Below are 14,186 nucleotides of genomic sequence, written 5' to 3' on the forward strand. Positions count from 1 at the left end.
GGGTGGGGTGGGATTTTCTCACCACAGTGCAACAAGTACAATTGGCCTGTAATTACTGGACTAAATGATTGAATAATTGAAAAAAAGATGGAGGAGGAATCGATAATGAAAATAATTGTTTTTGACAAGAGTCTCTTCAGTGTGTCGGTGTTTCTGTTTCTTAATCACCTCACACATCTTTGTTATTTCTGACCTGTGGTTTGCAGTCACTGATATTGATTAATCTGTGATGCAGCTATAAATATAATCTAACATCAGCCGGTTGTTTTATGGGTCAGACCAGGCTGCCTCAGTGTTGTGGGTCAGTTTATACTCATTGTAAAATTGGACGAAGCTCTTCTCTCTCACGGAGGCATTTCAGTCCCAACATCGTGATTAAACTGTTGAGTTGTTAACCGTTGTGATCATAACCATCATAACCTCGCTAACCTTAGTCCCTCCCAGCTGGCCTCTGATTGGCTCTTTATTTTCTCCGTCTCCAGACGGGATTACGTCTGTGGTCGTCAGGTCAGAGGTGTCGAACCCGGCAGAAGCTGCAGCAGCAGCTTGTATCATCCACTCTCTCCTCTGTGGTGATGATGGAGCGTGGGGGTGGTGAGGTGGGGGGGTGGTATCTTGTTTCCGCTGAAGATACGTTAATGTGGGTGCTGGAGGAGGACGGGGTTGGGACCTCCCCTCGTCAGCCTTTGTAATTAGGGGAATGTGAGCTGTGAATTAGTCACGCCACACTGAGCCACAGACCACCGCCTCCTGATGAAGAGTGTCGACTTACACGCCGTCTGCGAGCCCGACCGCCTCCCTCTGAGGGGTTTTCCTTCTCCCTCGGGGAGGTGTGTGGTGTGTGTGTGTGTGTGTGGTGTGGTGGCGGGGGGACGGACGACTCAAACATCCTGGAAGACTTGACTCTGTTGTGTTTTGGTTCGCACACACTCGGCCAGATTGAAGTGAAGCAGAGACTGTAAACAAAAGCCACGTGGTTCCACGAGTGGATCTGTGGCTTCACACTGGGACGTTGCAGGTTTTCGTGGTTCATGAGACTGAAAACAAACTCTGGTCCTCGTGACTTTATCCTGACCTGATGACGCTTCAGTGTCATTTTATGTTCATCCAGCCTCCATGACGGTTCAAATCACATCATCTCAACTCTGTCCTTTTCCCTCCGTCTGCGCTGGAACCGCTGGCTATCACATGTCGACATCTGTGTCTTTATACCCAGAAACCCTTGTGTTTTTAGGTTGTTTCCTGGAGTCGGGTCGGATTACCTTCTCACTCCGAATGAAAAACCAACCGCACTGTATTCCTCTTGGAAAAGTGGAGTGGAAAGGCTTTAAAGCTGAAAACATGTCTGTTATTCAGGAAAAACACTGTACGATTATTAACTGGTTAAGGTCAAGGTTAGTCTGCTTTTCTTTGCGTCTTATTTTGAAATTAAATCATTAGATTTTGTGGATTAGGATTAATTGTGATGGACATTTGTCTCAGTTTTCAATCATTTAAAGACTTAAGAACAAACGGATGAAATGAAAACGTGATCTTAGTTAATAGATGAGGCTATAACCGAAAATAAACCTACATTTTTTTTGCATTATTCTCTTTGTGCAAAACGACCCCCGGGAGTTTGATGCTCATTAAAAGCTGTTGCACGCTGGTTTCAAGCAGAAACTGTGGGAGGAAAACGTGCATATGTTTGCAGAGGAACATGTGCACAGGTTGCCGTGTTCTGTTTTGTCGACTTGTTCAGCAACAAGCTCCGACACTGATGATATTTTAGTGTTTTCGGTGACGCCAGGTTTCACCAGCTGGCAGCGAGTTTGAGGAAAGATCAGAGTGGTTTTATTTTTACTGGATCACTGAATCTGTGTTGTGTATGAATGAAAAGACACCTGGCACCTGGACGCACCCTCTGTCTCCCTGAAGTTCAGTGTCTTCTACTTTCATTACCACAACTTCTCGAGCTGCAACAATGAGCTGATTAATTGGTTGATTGACAGAAAATGAATCAGCGACAGTTTTTTCATAATAGACTAAAAAATATTGATAATTTTAGCTTCTCAAACAGAAAAATGATAAGCAGATTAATCAATAATGAAAAATCTGCACTTCTAAAGTATTTCAGCTAAACATTTTAGATGTTAAACTCACTCTCAATCCCACAGTGAGTGGGACTGAGCTTCAGGAAAATCTGAATTTCAAGGTGGATTAAACAAGTTTTCTCCTAAGATTTGAAGGTGAAGGTGTTTGATCGATTCACAGCCTTTGCATTGTGTTCTGTAGTGTCTGTGTCTTCAGATCTGGAGACAGTGTGTGTATTTTTAGCAGCAGATGTGGTCCCTGCTGTCAGGATGAAGTCTCTGCCGTCGGCTCTTTAATCACGAGTTCTTGCCTTCGACAGCAGACCTGTATTTTCATGCTCACTTTCCCTGCAGCCTCTCAGTGAATCACCGCGTCGTGTCACGTCGACATGCAAATGAGCCCAACCCATCATTATATCATTATGGTGGCGGGGGCTGTAACCGTAGCAACCGCGAGGGCAGCCCATTCGTGTGCTGAGGCCGGGCGGATCACGTGTCGGTGACCTTTGAAACACAAGGCCTCCCGGTGCAGAGTCAGGCCGAGGCCTCCACTCAGTAATGGTATTTAGGGAGGAGGCCCGGTCTGACACGACAAGTGTCTGCAGATTGAAAACACAATAACACGGTGTCGGTCCCTCCTTCGCTTCCAGCTATTAGTCTCCAGAGATCACTGCTGGTGACTCGAGCATGAAGAAGGTGCATGTTTGTGGTATTTCTTCCTCCTCTCTGCTTTGTCAAACTGCTCATTATGTTTCTGTGGCTTCACTCCAGAAGGACTTTGACCGGAGTTAATCCGGCTCTCTGTAGCACTTCTCTTAAATATTTAAATGACACAGGAATACTTGTTTCAGCCATTACCAGGGTTTACAGCTCTGAACCTTGGACTTCTAACTGCTGCTTTCTTCTATTGTGCGAGTTTGAGATCTGTCTTCAAACTATGTTTTGGATAAAACTGTCAGTTGTGCTGTAAGTGTTCAGCTCTTAAAGCTCCTCCAGTGTAAAGGTCTGTGTCCATGTGTAGTGTGATTATAGATCAGCTCTAGCTTCTATATTAATACTGTGAAAGTATCAAAGCCTCAGTCCACAGAGAAATGCACACAGCCTGTATTCAGAAACTGAGCCTTAAAACCAGCCGTCAGGACTTCTGGAACTTTGTGATGTCACAACAAAGCAGTCACCAAGCCCCGCCCACCTGGACCCACCATCCAAACCTTGCAGGATTTGGTTTCTCTGAGTGTTTTACTCCTCCAACTATAACTTTAATACACACTGCACAGGAAGCATTACAGCTGCAATTAACAGTTATTTTCATTATTGATTACTAGACAGTCATTTACCTGTTGAATTGATCACTAGTTTGGTTTATAAATCAATCATCACAATCTCCCAGAACCCAAGCTGACATCTAACGTCTTAAACTTACACATTCAGTTAACCATCACAGATGATGAAGAAAAGCAGAAAATATTCATATTTTTGCTTCAAAAATGAATTAATTTATTAATGAGTCATCAAGAGATAGTTACAGTTTCAATATCTGTCGATTGGCTAATCAATGAATCCACTTGTCATTTAACTTGAATCTGTCGTCACCAGCGGACGTGAAACTGAGCTGAAGCCATTGTGCTCCATCAGGGTTCAGTAGGTGTGGTGACTGTTGTTCAGGTTCAGACTCTGAACTCTCACGTCCACATCAGACTTCACTCATTCAGACGTCTCACTGTTGTTGTTTCCTGCTTGTCTCCACTGGACGTCCTGGCTCGGTTGCTAGGAGACGTTATGTAACTGGACGTCCTCCTCACTGGACGTGCACATGAGAAACAGGTTTTCAGGTTAATTTCCCTTCCTTCATGTGGACACAGTGTGTGTGTTTATTTCCCAGGATGCCCCTGGCTAACTGTGCTGATGCAGCTCTAGTCCTCGTTGTCCTCTCTTCGTCTCATTGGCGGTGACGCTGGACACTTCCTCTCTTTCCTTTTGGGGCGTCTGTATAATGTCCCTGTCCGTCAGGCTTGTTAAATAATCTGCTGTGAGGGAGACGGATCACAGAGAGCCTGAGAAAACAAGTGTTGGCAGGAAACAGACTTTTAACTTTTAAAACTCTCCACGAGCCTCTTTCAGTTTTCCATGATGAGTCAATCTTATCAGCCACAGATGAGGCCGAACAGAGACGTGCACTGTAACCTCTATTTTTATCTCTTTTATTCTTAACATGTCGTCATACCTAAAAAACAGATTGTCAGCACGTCTCTAAATAATCCATATGACCATTAAAAGACAACTAAAACTACTTAGTCGGGATTAGGCCGAGATTGTTGGCAGGACGTAACGAGTTGAACCGCAGCATTGTCGTTGAAAGTGTCTCGTATCCGGATAAAATCCAGAAGGATTTAATACGCTTTTGTTTAGCCACATACACAATATACATCCTGTTTCTCCACATCACAGATTTAATCCCAGTCTCCTCTCTGTCGCTCGTCTACGTTCGAATCAGGCGACAGTCCAGTGGAGATGCACCTGACGCCGTTTGGTAACTACAGCAATAAAAATAATTAGCTAGCTCGCTAAGAAGTGTAACCATCAGCGGTATCTCAGTGGACAGACAGGACTAGGACTGGCACTAATGATTATTTTTATTATCGATTAATCTGTTGATTATTTTCTCAATCATTTAGTTGTTTGGCCCCAAGCTTCAGGCGGCGTCTTCAGATATCTTTGTTTTGTCCGATGAACAGTTCCGAACTCAAACACAGTTTTTGTTTATTATTATTATTTAAGTCTAAAGGAAACCAGGAAATATATTTACATATTTATCATAACATATTTAAGAATCTGAAACCTAAGAATTGCGACATGTTACTTATTGATGTCGGAGTAATTTTTACTCCTCTGATCGTGTTTGGATGTTTTGATGCTACTCTCTAATACACCTGTATTTTTATTTAAGTAACAGTCTGAATGCAGGAGTTTTATTTGTAATAGTATATTATTACTTTGACTAAAGTAAAGGATCTGGATACTTCAGGTCAGGCTGCTGGAGGGGAGATTCCTCAGGACCATCTCCTGCTGACCACTGAGTGTTTCCACTGGAGTTATGAAAGGTGACCTCTGTGTGACACCTTGACCTCCACACCTCCCGCCAGCTCAGAGATGATCTGAATTAGGGAAGAACCAGGACTTCAAACCTCCTCAGCGCTCGCAGTATTCAAACTCATTATTACGCTGAGGAGGATTGACGAGGATTTAAGACTCTTGTGTGTAATGTACAACTTTTTAGCTGCTTATGACCCATTTTATTGGCGTTAGACTTCGACTTGAGGAGGATGACTCTCGTAAATCTTTAAACTGCATCACAGGGAGTTTGTAAAAGATCAGCACTTCAGAAATTCCACGCCTCTGCTGAAATCAGCAAAACTGAAGCTCCGGTCGAGTCACACCAAAGACGTATGTGATCTTTGAGGCCAGTATCGATGTTTTTAAGATCATATAAATAACATATTACTGAAACACTTAACCTAAACATCTTTGACAAGGAGTTGTGAAAAAGATTTGTGCTTCTCTGTCTTCGATGTTTTGATATGTATATAGATACACAGTCCCCAAAATGAGTTTCAGTATGATTAGATTCAGTCATGAGGATTTAATATCTATAAACAATAAAAGTGTGACTCGAATAAATGAACATTTGAATAAGAAATATCCAGGGCACATTTGTGTGTGTGTGATCTTGTTCTACTATCTTTGTGAGGACCATCAGTTGTAAACCATCGTAGTGAGGATAGATAGATAGACAGATATTGAATTTACTATAAAGGTAAGACAAGGAAAAGCGTGGATTTTTCAAATTTGAGAAGCTTAAACATTGACTTAAACAATTAATAATTTACCAAAGTGGTTGCAGATTAATTATCTGTCGATCAGCCGGTTAATAGACTAATCATTGCAGCTCTGGTGAGGATGTTGTGGACAGTTCTTATTGCTTCAAAAGGCTGTTTGAAGTTTAAGGTTGAGGATATAATTAGGTTTAGGCTGAGGCTAAGAGCTGGGGTTAGGATTTTAATTGGAATGGTTCAGGTTTTGCATTTTGCAATAAGAGTACTCACAAGTATAGAAAGGTGTGTGTGTGTGTGTGTGTGTGTGTGTGTGTGTGTGTGTGTGTGTTTTGGGAGGGCCAGGTTAATTTCTGCCTCAGTGAAAGGACTCACCTGCACGTGTTCCGCTCCTCTGACAAACCCTGTTGTGGCGAGTCTGTGCTGTGGGTGTGGTCGCCGCAGGTGAATCGCCGGGCAACAAAGAATGCTGGGTAACATTCATGAGAAGATTCCTGACACAACAGGGAGGTTTCAAAGGAAATTTAAGTGGCTAAAGGTTGAATTATATCCGTGAGTGACGGTGAATAGGGTTCCCACCTAGCACAGGAACTGACTTACAGCTCAGTAGATGATATGTTTCCCATTATCAGACCATATTTCGCTTTTATTATTTTTATTATTGTTCTTTGAAGTGTTGATCCATAAGAAAATATATTTGTGGTTGTAAAAACCAAAAGCTCTCCTCTCAGGCTTCTCTCTGCAGCTCTAGTAACAACAGGTCTGTGAGCCAATCAGAAGAGAGGAGGCTCTGAGCCTCTTTTCTGATTGGCTGACTGTTTTCTGAGTGATTTCTGCTTTGTTGTGACATCACAAAGTTCCAGAAGTCCTGACGGCTGGTTTTAAGGCTCAGTTTCGTAGTCCGTTTTAATTTAGTTTAAACAGGTTTCACATTACAGCTGCAACTAACAATTATTTTCATTATCCTGCTCGTGATTAATGATTATTTCTTTTCTCAATAAAATGTCAGTAAATAGTGAAATATGCCTTTTATAATTTCCTGTAGCTCATGGCGATGCCTTCAAACGTCTTGTTTTGTCCGACCAACCGCACAGATCCCAACGAGATTCAGTTTAAAATCATGTGACAAAAGAAAAGCATCAAATTTTCACATTTAAGAAGCTGAAACCAGAAACTATTTGACATTTCTGCTTTAAAAAAAAAAAGAATAGTTTCTATCGACAGACTAATTGATTAATCGACTAATCGTTGCTGCTCTAGTTCATAATTGATCAGAGCGTCCTCTACCAAACATTTGAACGTCTGATCTCTCGGATGTCATGAACTGAAGGTGTAATGACATAAGATCATCACTTTACATTTTAGACCTTTAACCATTTGAATTGTCTGGTTTCTACATCTGCCTTACCATTAAAAGAGAGTCACGATGCAGCTGAAGAGGAGGAGGAGGAAGCATGAGGCTCGTTAACAGAAAATAGAACCATTATGACATCTTGTGTAAAGATAACCAACATGTAGGCCAGCAGCTGTTCAAAGGTCACGAGCGCTGTCAGAGGAGGAAACAAGATATTCATCTCAGACACTAACGAGTCTCAATCTTCTGCACAGTGAGAGAATAAACGATCAGATCAGACTGAGGCCGGCGGCTGCTGTTAATTATCCCCCAGCGAATCAAATAATAACAAACCCAGCTGAAGAAGTCCGATATCTAACGAGGCGTCATTACTCCAGATCGCAGAGTAAAGGATGTGTTTGTGAACAGGCTGCTGTTACTGGCTGATACTCGTCACTCTTTTTCTGGCCTCTGGTGTTTTATTTGGTGTGTTTTTTTATTATATTTGTCCATCTTTTCAACCATACATGAAATAAATAATATTTATGGATGATAAAGTTGATCTTAAACCTGAACTTTAACTTGATAGATTTATAAAAAGTGCTTAATATTAAGTTTTATGTCGCCGTCCGACTCATTCTGGTGGACGTGATATCTCAGAAACACCTTGATGGAACTTCTTCAAATTCGGCAAAAACATTCACTCGGACTCAAGGACGAACTGAGTAGATTTTGAGGGTCAAAGGTGAAAGGTCAGCGTGACCTCACATTAGCTGTAACTTACAAATGGTTAATATTTAACATGACTCTGGATAAACAGGGGGGCGGAGGGATACGACCATGAAGAGGTGATTCTAGTTAACAATATTGTAAGATACGACACATTACAACTAAACAACGGTCAAACCTGACCTGTGATTGGACAGCTGTATGTAGCAGTAGTTCTGGAGTGAACAGTGTTATAAAGTAAATGTGTTGACTGTAGAGCAGGCTGAAGTCTGTGGACTGTTGCTCTGTTATTGTCGATCTGCCCTCGGGGGGGGTTTTGTCTGCGAACACATCACAGTCTCTCTGTTCACCACGTGACCCGATGAACGCCGATGAGAGCCCCGACACAGAACCAACAATCAGCTGTTTGTCAGCAGAGGAGTGGGTCGGCACACATAACTGCAGGCCGATTCACACAGAGCTGCTGCTTCTTCTTCTTCTTCTGCTGCTGCTGCTTTGAAATGTGTCGTCCCCTCAAACTCACAAAGCGACAGATGCTGCAACTCAAGCATCCAAACCAAACACAGTTTGTTTTCATTACTGCCCTGATCTCCAGCACGTTGTCTCATTTTAAGGCTTTAAGGATTTTCTGTTAAAGAGACCGTCCACCCTGACACACTTCAGCTCTGCTGCGTGCTCATGTAGCTGCACGTCTGGTTTGTTTGCTGACTGTTTCCTGTCCGGTTTACAACACAACGTCACGCCAAGTCCAGATATTTGCGGCGGCTCCGGTGAAGTGTTGATGTTTCATAAACATCAGAAGAAGGTGCAGGAGCCCCTTTCTCCATCAGAGACGTCACGTTGCATCAACCTTTTAAAGGCTAACTCCATCAGTCATTTTGCTGTGGAAGCAGATGTGTGTCGTCGTCTCAGGCTCTCACAGTGTGCATCATGGTTCTTCCCCCCTCCCCCCTTCATTCTTGACCGTCCCTTTTAAAATCCGCCTCATGGAAGCGGCGCTGTAGCCAGGGTTCAAGAAACCAGATCATGAGTCCAAATTCCCGTATCTCCTGCGTCGCTGAGAGAAATCCATCTTAGAGATTTGTCATGATATAAAAGAAAAGAAAGATCTGACAACATGCAGTGAAATGATTTAAATTCAGTTGATTAAGAATATTTTTGTCATCATTTCATTAATTCGTTGTCTTTTAAAATGTCAGAAAATCGTGTTTTACCAGAACAACTGCTGTAAATCCAAAGATATTCCACCTCCATGACATGACACAGAGACGAGGAACTTATCTGACACTTGAGAATATTTGGTAAATTTCCTTGATGCAGTAAATGACTTAAACAAACAGAACGACACTCAGTGGAGCAAAGTCTTAGATCTTGACTCTTGACTTCGTCTCGACCTCCTTTTAGTCTGAGTCTGACCATGAACCCACATGTTCGGCGTGTTTCACTTGGCTTGTGTTTGGCCTCGGTGGTCTCCACCACGGCCCTGCTGCTCAGTAATGGATGTTGAACAAGTGTGTGTTTAGCTTTTAAATGTGGCACAGTGAGGTGAAATTAACCAGGAGCAAAAAAGAAAATACCACAAAGAGCACGTCGACGAGCTGCCAGCGTGACGGCATCCCAAAAATATCCCCCCAGCTCAGTTTGAGTCCGGCCTAATAAAGAGGCAGAGGAGTGAGAGCGCCGCAGTTTAAACAGACTCAGCTGAGCAGATGAATCAAACATTGTTCCCATCGTGGGAAAATTTACATGAACTGATGCTCATCGTCCTCACGTTCACACTGCTGCAGCGCCGAGGCAGCCGCAGACGGGACAGTTTAGCTTTGACAACTTTTCTGTTCGCACCAGTGACTCACATTCACCGACTGTCAGCAGTTATTCTGCGTCTTAGAGGAATCAGTGCATGTGCATGAAAACACTGGCTGATCTGTGAAGAGATTCGTTCACATGAACCTTGTATACGTGAGTGATTCTGCCCCTTTGTCAGAAAGATTAACACACTCAACCATTTCAACATGACGTTTCGCGGCAGAGCAAACAACTGGCAGCTACTGTAACATCTGATGTTTGAATATGTAAACTCTCTGTAACCAAATACTGGACGCCTCAGTCGACGCAGTCGCAGCGCCGTGCGGGACAGGTGTGTCTTTCACGCACAGGGGAAAGAAAAATAGAACAAAAATCCTCTCTGCATCGTTTGTTTGCATATGAGGCAAATCCCGACACGGTGAGGGTGTTTTTATTGAGAAGTCAAACTCGGTTTATTCAGTTAAGTTGCTAATTGTGTCAGAATTAGCAGATTTACGTTTCACCGCATCTGTTTGAATTTTGCTGAAGTTTAAATTATTTGTGCAGAGCCGGCGCCTTCGATTCATTTACACGTTCATCAGATCTTCTGTCAGTTAACACCTGATCATACATCAGTTCACCAGCTTCCTCCCCACAAAGCAGGATGAAGCTAAAAGCCATCTACAGTTACATGAAGGCAGGAGGCACTCAAACGTTTATTTGCCACTTAGAGGCAGCGCAACAATCTGTCAACACATTAACATATTTAATATTTTAATAATTACAGCTTCCTTTATTTATTCATCACATCACACACATATCCAAACAAGTACGTTACAGAAAATACAGAGTACAGTTAGTTTAGAAACATTATTAATTAAAAATGAACCTTTAAGGACATGAGGCGCTTTAAAAGCTCCATGTTTCTTCTTCTGTGTTTTATTTGAAGTGTTGATCCATCAGAAGATATAAAACCCATCTCAGTGTAGTTTTACATCTCCTCTCTCAGGCTTCTCTCTGGAGCTCTAGTAACAACAGGTCGGTGAGCCAATCAGAAGAGAGGAGGCTCTGAGCCTCTGGTGACTGCTTCGTTGTGACATCACAAAGTTCCAGAAGTCCTGACGGCTGGTTTTAAGGCTCAGTTTCTGAATACAGGCTGTGTGCATTTCTCTGTGGACTGAGGCTTTGATACTTTCACAGTATTAATATAGAAGCTAGAGCTGATCTATAATCACAGATTAATCGCAGACCCTTTAAAGCTGACGCTCAGAGCGTTTGTGCTGGTCGCCCCTTGAGGCGCTTTTTTCTCTCTCCAGATGTTGAAAAGGTGTGAAAGCATCTGTCTCTCTGAAAAATAAAAACTACATCAGTCAGAGATTTGTAGCCTCATCACATCTGGTCGTACAGGAAGCGCTGAGCGTCTGTGGCGTTTATCTGATCGGTTTGAGTTGATATGTGAGGATGAGACACAGAAGTGACTCGTGTAAATAGTGAATGGTATTTTATATTGAGTGGCGATTATTCACACGTGTGCTTGTTGTAATCCTGACGCTGACACAGCTGCAGTGAATAAGTTGCTTTCTGCTGAAGTGAAAGTGGTTAAAAAAGACTTATTTCCTCAGGTTGTTGGTGTGAATTCACTCGACTGTTTAACCAAAGCAAAAAGAACAAATTCATCCAGTTTATTTGTCTTTTTTCTCCCTCCAGTTATTATCTCCATTCAGGGCAAAATCCTCAAACCAATTTAAAACAGAAACCACCATTAGCATAAAGCCTCTGTGTGTGTGTGTGTGTGTGTGTGTGTGTGTGTGTGTGTGTTTGCAGCGTCTCTCACACTCCGATGGCTGCTCTGGGAATCATCAGCAGATATTCACTTCTCAGCTCCGTTTGCGTCTTTAATTTTTCACCTGACTGAGGACGTTAATGGAAACGATGTTCCAGAGGACGCGGACAGATCCTTACGTTGGCTGCGAAGCTCAAATTGCTCAGAGGATTTTAATATTTAGGCCAGTGGCTGGAAATAGATTAGTCCTGTACCCTTTTAGTTTAAGGCTTTGGTGGGAAAAAAAAAGAAAAGCATTAATGTGATGATGAGCTGCAGTCGAGGCTCGCTGCTGCTGTCTGGGTCTCTGGGACCTGCCGCCTCTGCAGCTGCAGGGTTTTAAGTTTGTCGGTGAAACCAGAAATTATTGGGTGAGACTTTGAATTCAGTGTCAGTCTGATGTTAAATTTAGAGTGAGGTTGGTTTTTAAAGTTTAAACTCAGACTTGAAGTTTACGTTGGGGGTGATGCGTGAAGACTGCACACAGTCATACGCATCACTGCATCTTGCCTCAGTGAAGTTATATGCAAATGTACAAGCAGATTAAAAGGAAGGAATGGCACCTGCTTATTACAAATACTTTCTTAGGCCTATTAAGTTATTAAATTTGTATTATTTTATAATGCAGCTTTTGTTTTCTGTATTTTTCCCTTTCATTTGTTCTGGTTGTTATTTCTTGTCGTCTGCAGCCAAACAGAAAGAAGAAGTTTAAAGTTTAAAGTCAGAAATTCACAGTTGATAAAATAGTTCATCATTAGTAGATAAGAAAGCAATTAATGTTTTATTATTAATAATCTTTCAATTCAATCAAACTGTGTCACTCAGTTATGTAAATTAGGGCAGAAACAATAAGGCGCTCAACAGGAAAATGAATTGATAACCATTCTGATAATAAACTGATATTAGTGTTAATGTTCCACCTATTTAATGAGAAACACCAAATAATCTCTGGCTCCAGCTTCTCACGTGTGAAGACTTTTATATTTTGGATTTTGACAATCGGAAAAAAACAGACATTTGAAGATGACACCTCAGACTAGTTTCAGATCACATCCCTGTTCATCCACAGTCACAGAAAGTATGAACCAGTGACCTTTGACCTTTAACCACCAAAGTCTAATCAGTTCAAATGTGAAGGGATTCTCTTGTAGAGTTCTTTCTGAGGTTTGACCCCGAAAAATCATCAATGAGTGGAACAACCCACATTATAACCCCGGTGATACTTTCATCTTCCATCCATGCAAGAGTTTTTATTGGTGTTGCTCAACCCGGTTTAACAGCGCAGGAGGTGGTTGCATCACTTCCTGTGTGCTGGTCGATGCTCAGTGCATCGGTGGCGGCCTGTGTGGGCTGCAGAGTGTTTGCAGCAGGTTTGATCTTGTCTTTTCATAACTCACGCAGCTGCAGTCAGACTGTATCAAACCCTCTTGGTGCGACTGAACTTACTCATTGTTCTGGAGAAATGCTCTCGCTGCTGCTGCTGCTGCAGTTTCAGAGAAGAGCGTTCCCCTGTGGGAGTTTGAAATGTTTGTATTAACCTGCTGCACGACACTGTGCCCGGCTGCGTGCGTGAGTTTAGTGCTGTGATGGGAAGCAACTAAAGACCAGGCTCTGGCTAGTATCGAATATATCAACATAGATTTGACTCACAGCCGTGATGAAGCAGAATCTGACCTGTCTCCGACCTGCTGCCTGGCACTCAGCAGCCAGAGGACAGATTCAGCAGGGCAGAGTCTCTCTCCTTGAATGGCTCCCTCTTATATCACAGAGAAATGCAGTCTGGTGCTTTGTTCCCTGGGGACATTTTACAGCCGGGACAATAAGTCACCAGCAACCTTTGGTCTGGATTCAGTCGTCCCACCTTCAGGCTTCAGACTCTTTGAATCGGGCTGAAGCTCCACGGAGTTCAGGCCCTTTTTCTTCTGCTTATTCAGGAGGGATAATGTCTTTCGCTTTTATCTGCACGAGACGGTTTGAAGACGAACTGGGAAATTAAAGTGTAAAGTGTAATGGAACGTAATGCAGAGTTTTGCAGAATCGTCCAACATGAATGTTCTGTTAGACAAACTAAAACTAACTTTTCTCGCTCCTTTCTGTCTTTAAAAAACAGTTCTCAGCTTGTAGTTGTATTATTAAAAGTAGCGTTCCCGCCTCACGCTTGTATCCCTCCGCCACTCACATTAGCTTTCATCATCTAAAATAACATCTTGATGCAGAACAGTGATTACAGCAGGAAGCAGCTTCAGCGCGTTGCTCGGGGTTACCTGACGAACACACTGTTTGAACCTGTGACCTTTTAGCTCCCGGGCGGCGTCTCTGACCTCCACGCAGAATCATGTCGTCAGGTTGGTTTCTGCTCTCACGGACACAACTGCGCTCCGAGAGTCTGATGAGGAGATCAGACCTGTTATCCTCCGGCTCCAGGACCGACTCCGACAAAGGAGACGATTGTTCTCCGCTGATAATGACTTAATTCCCTTAATTGATTTTGGGAGCCTCTCAGCGTCTCAGTCGGATAGTGCAGCGACTGTGGAGGGAATTATTTTAAGTTCCCATAGAACACTTGCTCTTATTGAGTTTGCAGCTTGGCAGGAAGCCAGCGTGTGGTGGGGGGG

At 42.8% G+C, this 14,186-nt stretch overlaps 1 protein-coding gene across 6 annotated transcripts in view; it reads left to right on the forward strand.

The window, feature by feature from the left end:
- Positions 1–14,186, forward strand: part of myo6a (myosin VIa) — a 111,171-nt gene that overhangs the window by 4,915 nt on the left and 92,070 nt on the right. For 3 of the 6 annotated variants that reach the window (XM_087170428.1, XM_087170431.1, XM_087170432.1), the window contains exon 1: positions 2,745–2,768. The exons of 1 other annotated variant lie outside the window; for it this stretch is intronic. In XM_087170428.1, coding sequence (XP_087026554.1) covers positions 2,760–2,768 — 9 coding nt within the window. In that variant the 5' untranslated portion in view covers positions 2,745–2,759. Of the gene's footprint in view, positions 1–2,744; positions 2,769–14,186 lie in introns of those variants that run through there. 2 more of the 6 variants (XM_087170429.1, XM_087170433.1) reach the window with 1 other exon arrangement.

This window comes from Seriola lalandi, unplaced genomic scaffold (genome assembly GCF_002814215.2).
Source record: "Seriola lalandi dorsalis isolate HSWRI2012SDOR001 ecotype SW California unplaced genomic scaffold, Sedor1 jcf7180002054947, whole genome shotgun sequence".
Lineage (NCBI taxonomy): Eukaryota > Metazoa > Chordata > Actinopteri > Carangiformes > Carangidae > Seriola > Seriola lalandi.